The 14602-nt window shown below is 36.8% G+C and overlaps 1 protein-coding gene across 1 annotated transcript in view; it reads left to right on the forward strand.

Annotated features, from left to right (window-relative positions):
- LOC120529580 (E3 ubiquitin-protein ligase HECW1-like) overlaps positions 1-14602 on the forward strand; it is a 471213-nt gene that overhangs the window by 313447 nt on the left and 143164 nt on the right. Inside the window, exons 10-11 of the mRNA XM_039753493.1 lie at positions 1293-2642; positions 5650-5751. Of these exons, the coding sequence (XP_039609427.1) occupies positions 1293-2642; positions 5650-5751 (1452 nt within the window). The remainder of the gene's footprint in view (positions 1-1292; positions 2643-5649; positions 5752-14602) is intronic.

Here is a 14602-nt window from a genome sequence, read left to right on the forward strand (position 1 = left end):
TGTTCCTGTTCTCAATTCATCATCCAAATTGGGGCTTCCCTAAAGTAGTTCATCTTAAAATTTGTTTTTATTTCCATTTACAAAGTTTCCAAAATTTTTAAAATACAAACGGCTGTAAATTTTTAAGGACATCATTATTTTTAAAGCAGTGGGAGAATCAGTAATTTAATTTATTGCCATTTATCCTTTAGGTGTAAAGTCAGCTGTGCCTAATCACCTTGTTGGACTTTCAATTATTTTCTTTGTAATTAAATTTGAATAGTTTAATAATTGTTCTGCTCTTTTGCTTTATGAAGTGGACAGGCCTCAAATTTGTTCTGTGTATATCATATACATGCAGCATATTGAGTTTAACACTGTTAGCTTTATTAATGTTTGTAAAGTTATGCATCACCTACAGATTTTCATCCCACAGTGATTCTGTATTAGTCACTTATGTGTACTTTGTCTGCTTTTCAATGCCGTGCCAAAAATGAACAATAAATGAGTATTGAGGTGTCAGTATTTCGGGTTTTTTGTAGAGTAAGGTAGTGATGGGGCAACTGATAATGTACCTCATATACAGTAGGTCTGGATTTATTGGCCAGATCACATCCCGACTCAGGCCTGTCTATATTGTTTGACAGAGCTGAAAAGAGCAAGTTTGTTGGTTCAATGGCCAGAATGAGGTTCATGTTTTAGCTTGCTGGATTCTCTCTCTCTCTGCGACAAAGTCAAATCCCAGCTTCTTCGGATTAAGAGCAGCCACTTCATGTAGTTTGGGCATCTAATACAGGTGACCTGCTGGGAGTCTAGTAGAGGACATTTAACAGACTCAACGTACTGAGAAAAATCCCGGAATAAAAGATGGACATATTTGAAGGATTATACCTGTCAGCTGGCTAGGGAATATCTAGAATTCTCTAGATCTGGAGACTGTGATACTATTGCTAAGAATAACATATGGTCAGGTCTGTGCTAAGTGTAAAGTGATTGAGTAAATGAGTGAGATATTAATAAATATGACCAAAAGCAAATAGGATTCTTTTTAAATACATTCAAGTCTCCATAAACTATGTCCTCAAAAAATGAGAATGAGAGACATGAATGAAATGGGAACAAATCTGTGTAAATTGTTTATAAAGCTCAGAAAGTTTTCCCTCACAACTCTTAGATTGCGCTCTCTTACATATCCCTTGAAACTGTGTCTCCTTCTAATCAGTGACATGAAAAGGAAATGCATAATAACTGGGACATATCAACTACCAACCTGTGATTAAATTAATTTTGCTAACTTGTCTCTATTTTCCTAGACGATGAAGAGGTCTCAATTAGCACTGAAGCTGGATCTGGTCCTACTCAAGAAAATCATTCGGAAGACATGACTACTGACTCATGTTGTGCATCCCTTCCTAATGACAGCACTGTTACAGAGAATGCAAGCCCTGAGCAAGCTAATGGTTATGACGAGATTTCATTAAATTCAAATTCCAGCTGTCCAGATCCTGCAGCACCAATAACAGAAATTAGTTACGTGGCTAGTAGTGAACTTCTTGCTGAAGAATCAAACATTATACATGATATGGAAAACAATGAGCTTGGAGATCCTACACCGAATGAGGAACCCTCAGTACTAGACTGTCAGGCAGAAATGGAGGCTGAAGAATTAGGGACCACTTTGCAATTGGAAGATGAGAAAAATGCCAGTAGTGAAGTAGATGTCACAGTGACTCTGCCTATAGAACCAACTGAGGAAGTAGTGCCTTCAGTTGGTGGAATAAGCGATGAAGCAGAAGATAAACAAACAACTGCTGAAGCAACAGGAGGTGCATCAGAAGTAGAGGAAGAAGATGAAGAAAGCTGTTCTTTAAGGATGAGGACTACTGTTAAAAGGAAAAACAGGCCTTGTTCACTTCCTGTTTCGGAACTGGAAACTGTTATAGCATCTGCTTGTGGTGAACCAGAAACCCCACGGACTCACTACATCCGAATTCACCATTTGCTCCACAGTTTGCCCTCTGCTCAGATGGCTGATGACAATGAGGAGGATAGCTGTAACCCAGACTCAGAGCTTACTCTAAAACCAGAGGAGGAGGATAAGGACCTAACAGAGGACAGCTCTTCTGAAACTCAGTCACATAGTGTAACTTTGGAACCTGACAACTGTGGTCGAAGGACTATACCCCGCAGCCTATCTATTGAACATCTTTCAGATCTGAACCAGCTGCTGGAGAGTGAGCAACCACGAACAGAAAGCGAAAGTGAGTCAAGCATGAGACCACTTGGGGACAATGAATGTGATCTGTGTGACACATCCTGCTACAGCACATCTTGCTACAGCACTTCTTGCTATAGCACCTCTTGCTACAGTAACTCAGGCTATGAAGGAGGAAATCGGTTTTCTAGCCATACTCGATTTTCTTCTGTTGACAGTGCTCGCATTTCTGAAAGCACTGTCTTTTCCTCTCAAGATGATGAAGAAGAAGAAAACAGTGCCTTTGAGTCTGTACCAGATTCTGTGCAAAGTCCTGACCCTGCTGATCGAGACACTGAGACTGGTACAGCACTGTGGGCAGAAGAACACACTGTGCAACCCAGAAGTTCTCAGAGTACTACAGAAAGTGGAGAGTCCCCAGTTGAAGAGTCTGGAAATAGAGCAGAAGGTTAGCAGTGTATAATATATTGATCAATGTTTAAAGTTATGCTATAAGTTGAAATGATAAATTTTCACCTTTAACATGCTGCTTTAAAAATCGACAGATCACAAATATTTGAATTTATTTTAATGTGAATTGTGCGTGTTAATATGATTTATTTTTAAATCTGTACTAGGATAATTTCAATGTATTTTGTATCGTGTTACAATGTTATAAGCTAGTATTGTTCAGAATCACCTTAAAGGTGTAGCCACTAATGGGCTGACGCTTTGAAGGTCCTGAGTCAGTCAAACACCCCTAACCCTCCATAATCCTCAATCTGTCTTCACACACATAAAGATATAAATACATGTCGGTTGAGATATTTTAATGGAAGTAACGCACAACAGTCTTATTTTTATTTAAGAAGGAATACATTAGTAGAAGAGCAAATGCATCATTAAGAACTGTCCAACACTAGCTATATTATCAATTGGACGCTAAAAAATGGTGGGCACAAGCATAGATAGGTACAAATTAGTATAGCAGATGCAAGAGAAAAAAATGAACAGAAGATGAAGGTTGCCAAAGTGCCACTTAAAGGGTCTCTGAAAGGGTTAATTGAAGAAACCAGGAGTGAGACACCTGAAAGCATTGATACAACCATTGCACAGGGCAGTTGGGTAGCTGTTTCATCACTCAGTGCAACTCCTTACCACCAGCACTACACACAAGAACCCTGCAGCACCCATGCACTCCTATGGCAACATGCCCCATCCACCAGTGACACCAGTTCCAGCCTAGGCCCCAATCACTCAAGCATTTTTAAGCTTTTGGGACAGACCCTTAAGGTTCTCACCATTATTAAACACTAGCTGTGTGTGGTCTTTGGGACAAAAAACAACCCGAAGACTCCCTAACAGTGTTATTATATTCGTGAACTTGTAGAGGCATCAGCTGACTCTTAAGAAGTATCCAGGGCAGAGGACTTGGACCCATCTGTACTTGCTGCCCCACTGGCTTTTGTAAAAATACTACATCTTAGCTGTATCACTGGCATATGAGTCCTGTTAATATTTGTCTCAAGGAAATATCTCCAGACAGACAATGTTTTTAGTGAAAACTTCAAGCCTTGCCCTACTTTGCTGAGGTGTTTCACTTGCACGTTGTTGAGCCGCGGCATTTGCTTTCTTTCGACGTTGTGTCTCTTCATTTTCATCATTGTTGTGCAGTGGCGTTTGCTGCACACAGGTCTTTTGTAGTGAGGAGCATGCAAGTGCTGAAAAAATAAAAAAATCATACAGCCATCTTGTGACTGTGGTTGAGTGTCAGCAGTGCAGACTGCTCCACACACACACATACACACCCCCACACACACGCACACAGGTCTTTTGCTTATATGTCAAATTTTTTAAAATAGTTCTGTTATGGGGAATTTTGAACAGTTCACAATTTCTGTGATTTGTGATATTAAATCAGGTGACTGATTACTCCATTTTCCAGATTTTTAATACAAAATGGCAATCCTAAATACATCCATCCCTTCTGGATTGTAAGAATCAGTTATATATTGCCTCTATTCATTTTAAATTTAATATCAGTGTAGCCCACAATCTATTGCCATGCATAGCAACAGTAATAATATCTGTGCAATACCTATTAATTAAAAAACAATTTAAAATGTCTCACAGTGTCCAGAGTAATGCATAATAATTGTATCACTGCTGAACTATCACTGCTGAACTATCACAGTGAACATCTGACACAAATCAGATGTGAATCATGAAATGAACTGTGACCAGACTGCCCCAGGTAAGTTTGCCTTAATAGATGATGAATTCTATGCTGCAGACGAAGAATTTCAGCTGGCAAGAACTCTGTTGTTTTGATTACAAGATACTTAATATAATGCAATTATTCCCCTTGTAAAATTTAGTGTGCATTTTCATAGTATGGATAGATAGTAGGAATGGGATGGTTACCGTTTTTTACAATTCACCATGGTAAAATTTTTGACAGTTATTACACCACTTCATATTCTAATTATCATGATTACTATGTTTTTATTGAAATGTTCGCTAAAATGTAAGTAATTGTCATTGTTATTTCCCAAACCGTGATAGATAGATAGATAGATAGATAGATAGATAGATAGATAGATAGATAGATAGATAATTTGTTCCAAAAGGGAAATTAAAAATTTACAGAAGCTCCAGAAAAAGTAAAAATATTGGGGTTTTTTTTGTATCAGTATACTGCTGCTGGATTATTTGAATTTCCCCTTGGGATTATTAAAGTATCTATCTATCTATCTATCTATCTATCTATCTATCTATCTATCTATCTATCTATCTATCTATCTATCTAATCAACTCTGGACATTAATGACTTTTTTTTACCTTAGTACATTTACCCATGCCAGCTGAAAACACCCTACCAATTACAACATGCTTTTATGTAAAGACATTTTCATTGGTCAAAGTAGTAGGTAAAAGGTAAAATTAACTTTCCTTTCATTATTCCATCACTGAGCTTGTGAAATATGCAAATTAAAATCAATTTAAATTAAAGCAATTAGCATCCACAACTCCAGTGATGTAAGTGCTTTTCAAGCACCTTAGACTTTTTGTTTACTCTTTTGTTTAGCAAACAAAGCATCCACTCCAACGCATTGGTGAAGGAATTGTCTGACAAGTTACAAATCTGGTTGCACATATGTTTAATTCATTCCTGAACTGCATTTTAGGATACCATATGTAATGAACTGAATCGATATTTCTCTGAGGTTATGAACATTAGAGAGGACAGAGATTGTGAAAGGAAGTTACCCCTCCATCAGTAGCTGGAGTATACTGTTTTCCTCAGAGGCTAACATGCATTATGGACTTCTCAATGTAACTGTATAAAAGACACCAACTTAGATTTTGAATTTGTGATGCTTTTTTCTTTTTCTTTTTATGATCTCCAACTGCCTTTTCCAAGTGTTAAATGTCATTAACGTATTCATTGGTTGTAATCTAATTTTTGTTTTCAGGTGATTGCCCTTTGCCATGCAACCATCAACCTGTTAACCAGCTGCCTGCTTTGAGACCAGATCCCCACCATTATCCAACTATTGACGAGCCTCTTCCACCAAGTAAGATAACTTTTACTGCCTTAACTTCTTTTTGGATTTTGGCTTTGTAATATTGAAAAAGAGAGATTTATGCAGCTTTGTTCAGTAAATAAAATTAAAGGTATATGTTCATAGTGGTGTTTTGCTAAATAACAATGGTAAATCTACACTGTAATATTTTATATTACAGTACAGTACACAGATCATTAGCACAATAGCTAACTTAACTTTTTTGTGCTTTATTACAAGGGTACATTAAAAAGTAATGACAATTTAATTACAAATTATTTATGTGGTAACTGCAACGGATAGAAGCTGATGTATTACAACATCTTTGTAATGGCTTATGGGTACTTCTAACACACACAGCACAATACCTGCTGTTAGTCTGGATGAAGTTAAGGTCAAGTCAATATGGATGCTCCTCTGCTATATTGCTGAACAGTACGCTGTAGGTAGATTTCTTTGGGCAGAGGGAGTGAAACCTGCTGAAATTCACTGAAGGATGTAGGTAGGCTCAGTATGTAAGTGAAAACAGCATGACTCGACAAAAAAGTTTATGAATGGGTAGAAAGATTTAAAGGGGCGGCACAGTCGCTTCCCGGGTCCTCCCTGCGTGGAGTTTGCATGTTCTCCCCGTGTGCGTGGATTTCCTCCGAGTACTCCGGTTTCCTCCCACAGTCCAAAGACATGCAGGTTAGGTGGATTGGCAATTCTAAATTGCCCTGGTATAGGTGTGTGTGTCCTGCGGTGGGTTGGCACCCTGCCCGGGATTGGTTCCTGCCTTGCGCCGTGTGTTGGCTGGGATTGGCTCCAGAAGACCACCGTGACCCTGTGCTCGGCTTCAACGGGTTGGAAAATGGATGGATGGATGAGGAAGGTTTAAAGCAGGAAGAATAAGAGTTACAGACAAAGCTTGTAGTCGACAATCAACATCGCCCACACCCACATCGACAAGGTGAATGCCTTCATCAGAGAAGACTAATGAATTACATTGTCAGCTGTTGTTGCACATTTGGATATCATGAATCTGCACATGCCATAATACATGATGTCTTGGGGTACCATAATGTTTGTGTAAGATGGTTACCCAAACAGCTTACTGATCTACACAAGCTAACACTCCCTCTGCCCAAAGAAACCTCAATGAGGCAGTCCTGCAGTGGAGAGTCCATGTTCCTTTGATGTTGGCTTCAACTAGACTAAAAACATAGTGCTACACTGTGGGTGTTCGGACTACCCATAAGCCATTGCAAACGCGATGTATTATGTCAGCTTCCATCTATCGCAGTTACCACATTATTTTCAAATTGCCTTTACTTTTTGATTTCTCATCATACAACTGGTGTTAAATATCACAACGTGGAAAAACATAATTTTAACTTTATTTAAACTGAATTTAAATCTATAACTTTACTTTTATTATATCTGTTTCCTTACAGTCCTTACATAACACTTTAGGAAGGATGCTCAGAAAGTATTAGTTGTGGATGTGGTCATGAGTGTAGAAACCTGAGGAAAACTGTTATAAGAGCTGAAATAGATTTATTCAATGTTCACAAATTGGAAAATAGAAAAGAGAAAAAAAGCAGAATGAGAAGACCTACAGTAGCTGCAATACCCAGAATGTAAAGGACAGAAGTGTTACAAATGGTTAAACGTAGTATCAATGAGAAATAAAATTTGATAGTATTACACTAGAAGTATCCTGGTGTTATTATTTTGCACACGATGTTTCACTAGGATACGATTCATAAAAACGACAACTTACTGCATGTTGATTCTGTAGTTTATAACCTTTATGTAGAATAACGTAGTGCGTAAAGGAAACAAGTCAACAAATAAGAGCCTCAAGGAATCTAAGATATCACTCATTATGCAGATTAGATATTTCATAATTGGAGGAAAAATTGATCTACCAATTAGATATGATTTGCCTCAAATTCTGGTTCTTTCTTGCAGTTCATATTAAGCTACACCTATCTTTTTATCTTTTAATTGCCACTGTTCTATTCTGTTCTGTTTTCTTCTATTATTTTAATAAATGGCCCATATTTAATCATAATTGATTATTGTTCTTATTTTAAGGTTTCGTATTCCCATTAAATTTGAGTTTACTCTTAGGTAAGCTATAAAAAGAGAACTGGCATAAGATATGAAACCTAATAATTTATTTCTATAGTCTTTATTTCTTTTTAAGGGTTTATTATAGGAGCTGTAGTGTATACCAAGTGAAAGTTAGTGGAGTCTGTTGAAGCTAAACAGATCTTTGTAAAAAGAGGTTTATCTTTTTAGAATTTGATATTCTCGTTCACTAACAGTATGTTGACACTTTGAATCATCAGCCTTAGGTTGACATGTTACATGTTGACACTGTGACATGTTACAGAATCTCGCCAGGTACAAAACAATTCCATCCACTGTATTATAAATGTACTTGTAGGGTCAGCTGGGAAGCTGTTCAGGTAGTCTGTTCACAATATTTCAGAAAGAGCAAGAATTTTTGCATCTATAATAAAGAGAGCAAAATTAGTAAATTAAATTCCCTGAAAGATAGGAAAAAACAAAGAAGAAAAAGGTGTTACAGATCAAAGCAGGGTGGTAAGATGCACAAATATGGCAGACAAGAATAGTTATACTAGAACTCGAATCACAGCTACAGTATAATTGCATCACCTCTGGCAAAAGAGATCAGTGAGTATGATAATAAAAAACTGCTGCTGGACTGATTAAACAAATCAAGGAAATGAGATTAGAATGAATGCCCTTTGAGAATAAACATGTGCAGTTCATAACACTTGGGAGGGTTCTCCACATCTCTCTATAAAGCTTCATTAATTATAACATTCATATCACACCTGCAAACCCACGTTTTCTGGTACCTCTGAATGTCATTATTCGCATATTGATGTTTTTCTACCTACTGTGATGGTGCTGATTTTACTTTGCCTTCTAGCAATTCTTCAATAGCGTTAATGTGTAATCTTTTATAGGTTCTTCCTAGCACCAGAATCTTTCCCTGTGATTTTTCTTGCAATCAAATTATATCTAAATAATGTTAATGTTCTTTGTTGCTTTTATTTTATTTATGGGTTGTTTTGTAAAGCATTTGGCATGACCTTCGAAAAGTTGCTATAAACAGGATCTCCATGAAATACTGTAATTTTTATTTTGGATTAGTGTATTTTGTCTCCTTTTGCACAGATTTGTTTGCAGGAGATGTGATAAAAATGAAGGAGCCAAATATGTACATTACCAATCATTCCCATTCAAAATGCAGTCTCGAATTGTGCTGCACAAAATCACATATATTCTAGATACAAAATTTCTTTGGATACCCTTTAAACTCATAATTTGGGTTGTTGCTGCTGTCATTGAAATGTTACAATAAAATATTTAAGTATGATTGTCTCATCAAATATTCAGTCAAGTGTATATTAAGATGTAGGATTCCCAATTTTCTAATATATAACTTGTTACGTATGTTGTCATAGAGCGTCATAGAGCGTCATAGAGCGATGCAGTAGCTGATTTTACTTATTTACATATCCATGAACCTGCCTGGAAATCTTCGCTGCTAAACTCTATTCCTGTGTTCATGTGAGTTTTCTTAGACACTCTGATTCCCTGCCACAGCCTAAATATATTGTGTTAATTAGCATTACCAAACTGCCCCAGCATGAGTGAATGTAAGTGTCTGCAGGAGTGTTCACTGCTGGGTACTGATAATGTCACTCTGTTTCCTGCAGACTTGTAATAAACCCATAAAATAAGTTAAAGAAAAATGTTTGACTAATCGTTTAAATGAGCTCTATAAATGTTGTACCTGAAATACTATTCGGACAACAAGTTTACCATTGTAGAGTACAAAAGAGCAGATGTATTTGATTACTTCATGTTATATAAGAGTATTAATAAATGCAGACAGTGACAAAAATCATGTTTTATGATGCTATTTTTACAATTAATCAGAAAAGTACTGTTCAAAATGTCTTCATCAGCGCTGTGGTAGGCTGAGCAGGCTGAATATAATTGAACTTTTTTTATTTCTTCTGATTTAGAAGTCTAAACATAACAACGGTACTGAATATAGGTTTTCCTCTCCCATACTTCAAATTGAATATATATCTATATCCATATAGTATAGATTTCAGTATAATTCCAGAATATACTCTATGTGTTAAGCAATTGCATCTACTTCTTCCTTTTCATCTTTTTCCACTTCTGTGTGGGGTTGATGTTCTTAATCAACCTTCTCATACAGCTCGGCATCTAATTTTCCATCTTGAGCTACCACTGATCCTAAATATTTAAATGTATCCATTCTTTCCAACAGTTCTCCCTGCAGGCTAACTTCTGAATCCTGATCATCATTAAACCTCAAATATTCTGTCTTCTTCCTATTTATCTTAAACCCTTTATCTTACAAAGCCCTTCTCCATTCTTTCAACCTTCTGTGCACTTCCTCTTTTCTGGTGCTACATAAAACAATGTCATCAGCAAAAAACATACTCCACAGGGAATTGGTCTGTCATCCCATGACTCAATACATCTATAACTAGATCAAAGTGGTTAGGACTTGAAGATTGATGGTGCAGACCTACTCTAACTGGGATCTTGTCGAGTCCTCACTCCCTCATACATATCCTGGACAATCCTCACATACTTCTCTGGTACACCTTTCTTTGTAATGCAACTCCAGACCTCTTGATGTGACACTTTATCATAAGTCTTCTCCCAATCAATCAACACCATGTGCAATCCTTTTTGATTTTGTTGATGCTTGTCTATTAGCTATCTCAACACAAAGACTGCATCGGTTGTTCCTCTCCCTGGCAAAAAAAAAACAAAATCCTCTCCTATGGTAGTCTCTTCCATAAACTTTCTCTCTATAACCTTTTCCCAAGTTTTCATTTTATGTGACATCAGGTTTATCTCTGTATTGTTTCTACAATCCTGAATATAGCCCTTCTCCTTATAAATGGGTACAGTCCTCCACTGCTCTGATATTCTCTCCTGCTCATAGATCTTCTGCATTAGATTCCATAAAATATCTATTCCCTCTTCTTCTGAACCCTTCCACACTGTCATTGGTATTTCATCCAGTCCTGTTGCCTTTCCATTTTTCATTCTTTTCTGTGCATCCTTTACCTGATCCCTCCTTATTCTTGGTAATAGCTCATCATTTGGGATTCCATCCCCAAATACTGCTCTTGGGATTTACTTCATTCACAAGCTTTTCAAAGTACCTCTTCCATCAATTCTTGATCCCATCATGCTCACTCCAGACCACACCTTGCTCATCTTTCATCTGTTTTATAGCTTTCACTATTCTAAAAGTTGTTCTCTCTCTCTCTTAAGTCTCCAATTTTTCATACAACTCCTCCAAGTCTTGTGCCTTGTCTCTTGCTACTGCCTTCTATGCCTCATTGCTTGTCTGACTATACATTTCTCTGTCTTCCTCCCTCTCGAACTAGTACCATGTCTTTTTTCCCCCTTCTTAGCCTTTATCATATCCTGCAGCTGTTTGTGAGGATTGCCTTAGTCACTATGCTGCATTACCTTTTGAGATGTGGGTGAAAAACCCATCTGACATGTGGAGAATGTGGTAAATCCAAATGGACAACTGAGAGCTGGATTTGAATTTGGAAAATTCAGTATGCTGAATCTGTCAGCAGCACTAGCCGCTACAACACTATGATTCTCTTATTATTAATTAAAGAGAAACTTTCTAAATGTAATTCAAAACATTTTTGGTAATTTTTGAGATTGTAGTAAGTATCTGTTTTTGGAATACAGAGAAGGATTGAACTACAAATGTTCTTGTTGATGTTTGTAACCTGATTTTGTGTGTAAGTTGGAATTTGCATTGAATATGTCTGTTAATGGAAAAAATACAAAAAACTGTGTTATTACTAGTTTTACAGAAGTTTTTTCAATCTTTTAAAAAAGACAGTAACGTAATATTACTGTATATCACAAAACACACAAATTTAAAATAAAAGGAACCATAGGTATCTACAGTATGACAACTTTTTAGTTAAACAGGTTGCAGTACCTCATAGAATTGGAAAAAGTATAATGATGGCACCCTGCCATTATCTGATGATTTACACTGTAACGTTACCTCAGCGTTAGTGACAACTCCTATTCATTCATCCACATCAAAAGTAGTTAGTTTTGTTCATAAGTAAAAAGGTAGGTGTGTAAAACTTATTTGAAATCAGTGAACTTGAAAAGAAAAATGTTAGGGTTTTATTGTCATTTGAGAGCTGTCTGCATATGTAAACAGGACAAAATAGAGCCAAAAGTCACTGTGTGTATTGATTAACACTCTATTTAGTATATCAGAATTTCTAAAACTCACCCCAAAACACTTGAGGCCCATGGACTGAGTGAATGTTAGAAGTTTGTTTTTTGGTTTCCTATAAAAGAACTGAAAGACTGTTTTGAAGCTACCCTCTTATAATGCTTACTTTTGATAAAATTATATAAAAAAACATGGAAAATTGAAATTATGCTTGACAGCCTGTCTCTGTATACCTGGATTAAGAGTAAAAGATGTGTTGTGACAGAGTCGTACTAAAGGTAAAGATGATTGTAATCTTTTCAGCAACTGTCCATGTAACGTACTAGGAAAAAATGACTTTGTCAGGGCTTATCCATCATTTGTCTCTTAAACTTTGGCTAGATATTTCAGGTAGTCCATTAGAGCTTGAATTTATTGTGTCGAAACTGACCAAAATGGTAATGATTAAGAAAAAGGAGTTTAATTTCATTTTGCATTATTCTTATGTTTTTCTTCTCTCAGAAGACATGTTAGCATATGTGCACAGATTCAAAAATATAAAATCGCAGGTTAAAAGTATACAAATATACTCAACTTATACATGCATATAAAGGTAATAATATATTTCTGTAGGCATTCTGGTTTAATTGTTCCATAGGTTGAAAATAAAAAAGCATAAATTAGGCTGATATTTAGAATAGTGCATTATCGATGTAGAGGAGGACATCAAACATTCCACATTACATTCATTATTCAGTTTATCTGCTTATTACTTCTTATGCTCCCTCCAAAGGACACACTTCCCCACTCTGTCTCTTACTATGTGCTTTTTCCTATAAACCCTTTTCTTTTGTGCATATCTGATCACATGGTATTCCTCTGATATTTCTTATGTCTAAGGACACTATTTTTCCAGAATGTTCAATTATATTGCAAGAACCCCAACTCTCAACACACAAAGCTTCAGTATGTCCACAAAACAAAATTTCATCTCTTGTAAGTGTTGCTCAGTGGAACTTTCTCTGTATCCAGATTCTGTATGTAACTGTGGCCACTGGACCTTTTTCCACATATCTGGAGGTGCTTGCTAACTTAATTATTCTGGCTCGTTGACAGCTATCTTCTGTTATATCTTCTGATTTCAGAACCCTCATCCCACTTCAAATATTTCTTTTTCTAGACACCTCTAGCCTTCCAGTTAAGATACTGTATATCAGGAAAAACATTTCTGCCAGGACCCTTCTGGCTTCTAGGTGGGAATCCTCATATCTGGTCCCCACCATTGGCTTATTGCTTTGTACAGTGTAAAAAAACACAAAAACAAAATCAAAGGCTTGGGGACCATCCCCGTTTCATAGAGTAGACTGATGCAGTAGTTAGGTCTTTACAGACTTGAGTCCAGAATAGAACTGATTAATACAAAAATAGATATATCAGTCCTATTCATAGGAGTGACATAACAAAGGAATGAAACCTCAGATATAAATTTCAAAGGAGCGACAACCATCCAACCAACCATCCAAGTGGTAGGTGAGGCGACAACGATTTTTTTGTCGAGTGTTCCTTCAGTTGTGTGTGGTAGATGAGACGACAACGATAACGATTTTTTTGGCGAGTGTACTTTCAGTTGTGTGTGGTAGGTGACTCGTTATGTCACTCCAATAAAATGTCACTCCTTTAATACAGTATTTATGTCATTCCTTTGTTATGTCACTCCTATGAAGTGTCACTCCTTCGATACAGACCTGACATATATATATATATATATATATATATATATATATATATATATATATATATATATATAAAATGAAACAGCAGGAAGTGACATCATCTAGAGGTGGGACCCTGAGGGGTGTCACAAGATCATAAGGTGTCCTTTAGCTGGACGTGATTATTGGGCTGGCTCTTCAGTTGTTCTGTGGGTAAAAGAGGAGACCCCAGTATGGCTGGAACATAGTTATTTGACCCCATAAACTGTCTCCCAATTGCATATATGTGACAACAAACTATTCCATGTGTAACTTTCTACATGTCAGATTAACAAATCCTCAATCAGTACCATCAACCTCATTGCAGAGTGGAAATAATAAATCCATCTGACATAAAATTCTGTATCTTTCGTGAACCTGACTTCGGTGGGGAGAAATGAATTTAAATTTGTAGATATGTGCAGTATATGTACTTTTCCCTTTCTGTGTAATTTCTTTAAATATTCCCACATTGTTTCTGTTTTTTTTTTTCTCTTTAACTATATCTATTCTGTACTTTTGTGTTGGAGTAGGAGGGAGTGGTTTGAGTGGTTCTGGGTTTACTTCTCATTGTTCCCATTTTTAATCTCGTGATGGTGACTGTCCTAGGGTTTTTTTATTACATTTTTTTTTATATATATATATTTTTACAAGGTGTGCGAAAAATGTTAAACTAGTTGCTAGGGAGGACAGCACAGTGGCACAGTAGTAGTGCTGCTGACTTGCAGTAAGGAGACCTGGGTTCGCTCCTCAGGTCCTCCCTGTGTGGAGTTTGCATGTTCTCCCCGTGTCTGCATGGGTTTCCTCCGGGCGCTCCGGTTTCCTCCCACAG

Source organism: Polypterus senegalus, chromosome 5, assembly GCF_016835505.1.
Source record: "Polypterus senegalus isolate Bchr_013 chromosome 5, ASM1683550v1, whole genome shotgun sequence".
In the NCBI taxonomy this organism is placed as follows: Eukaryota; Metazoa; Chordata; class Cladistia; order Polypteriformes; family Polypteridae; genus Polypterus; species Polypterus senegalus.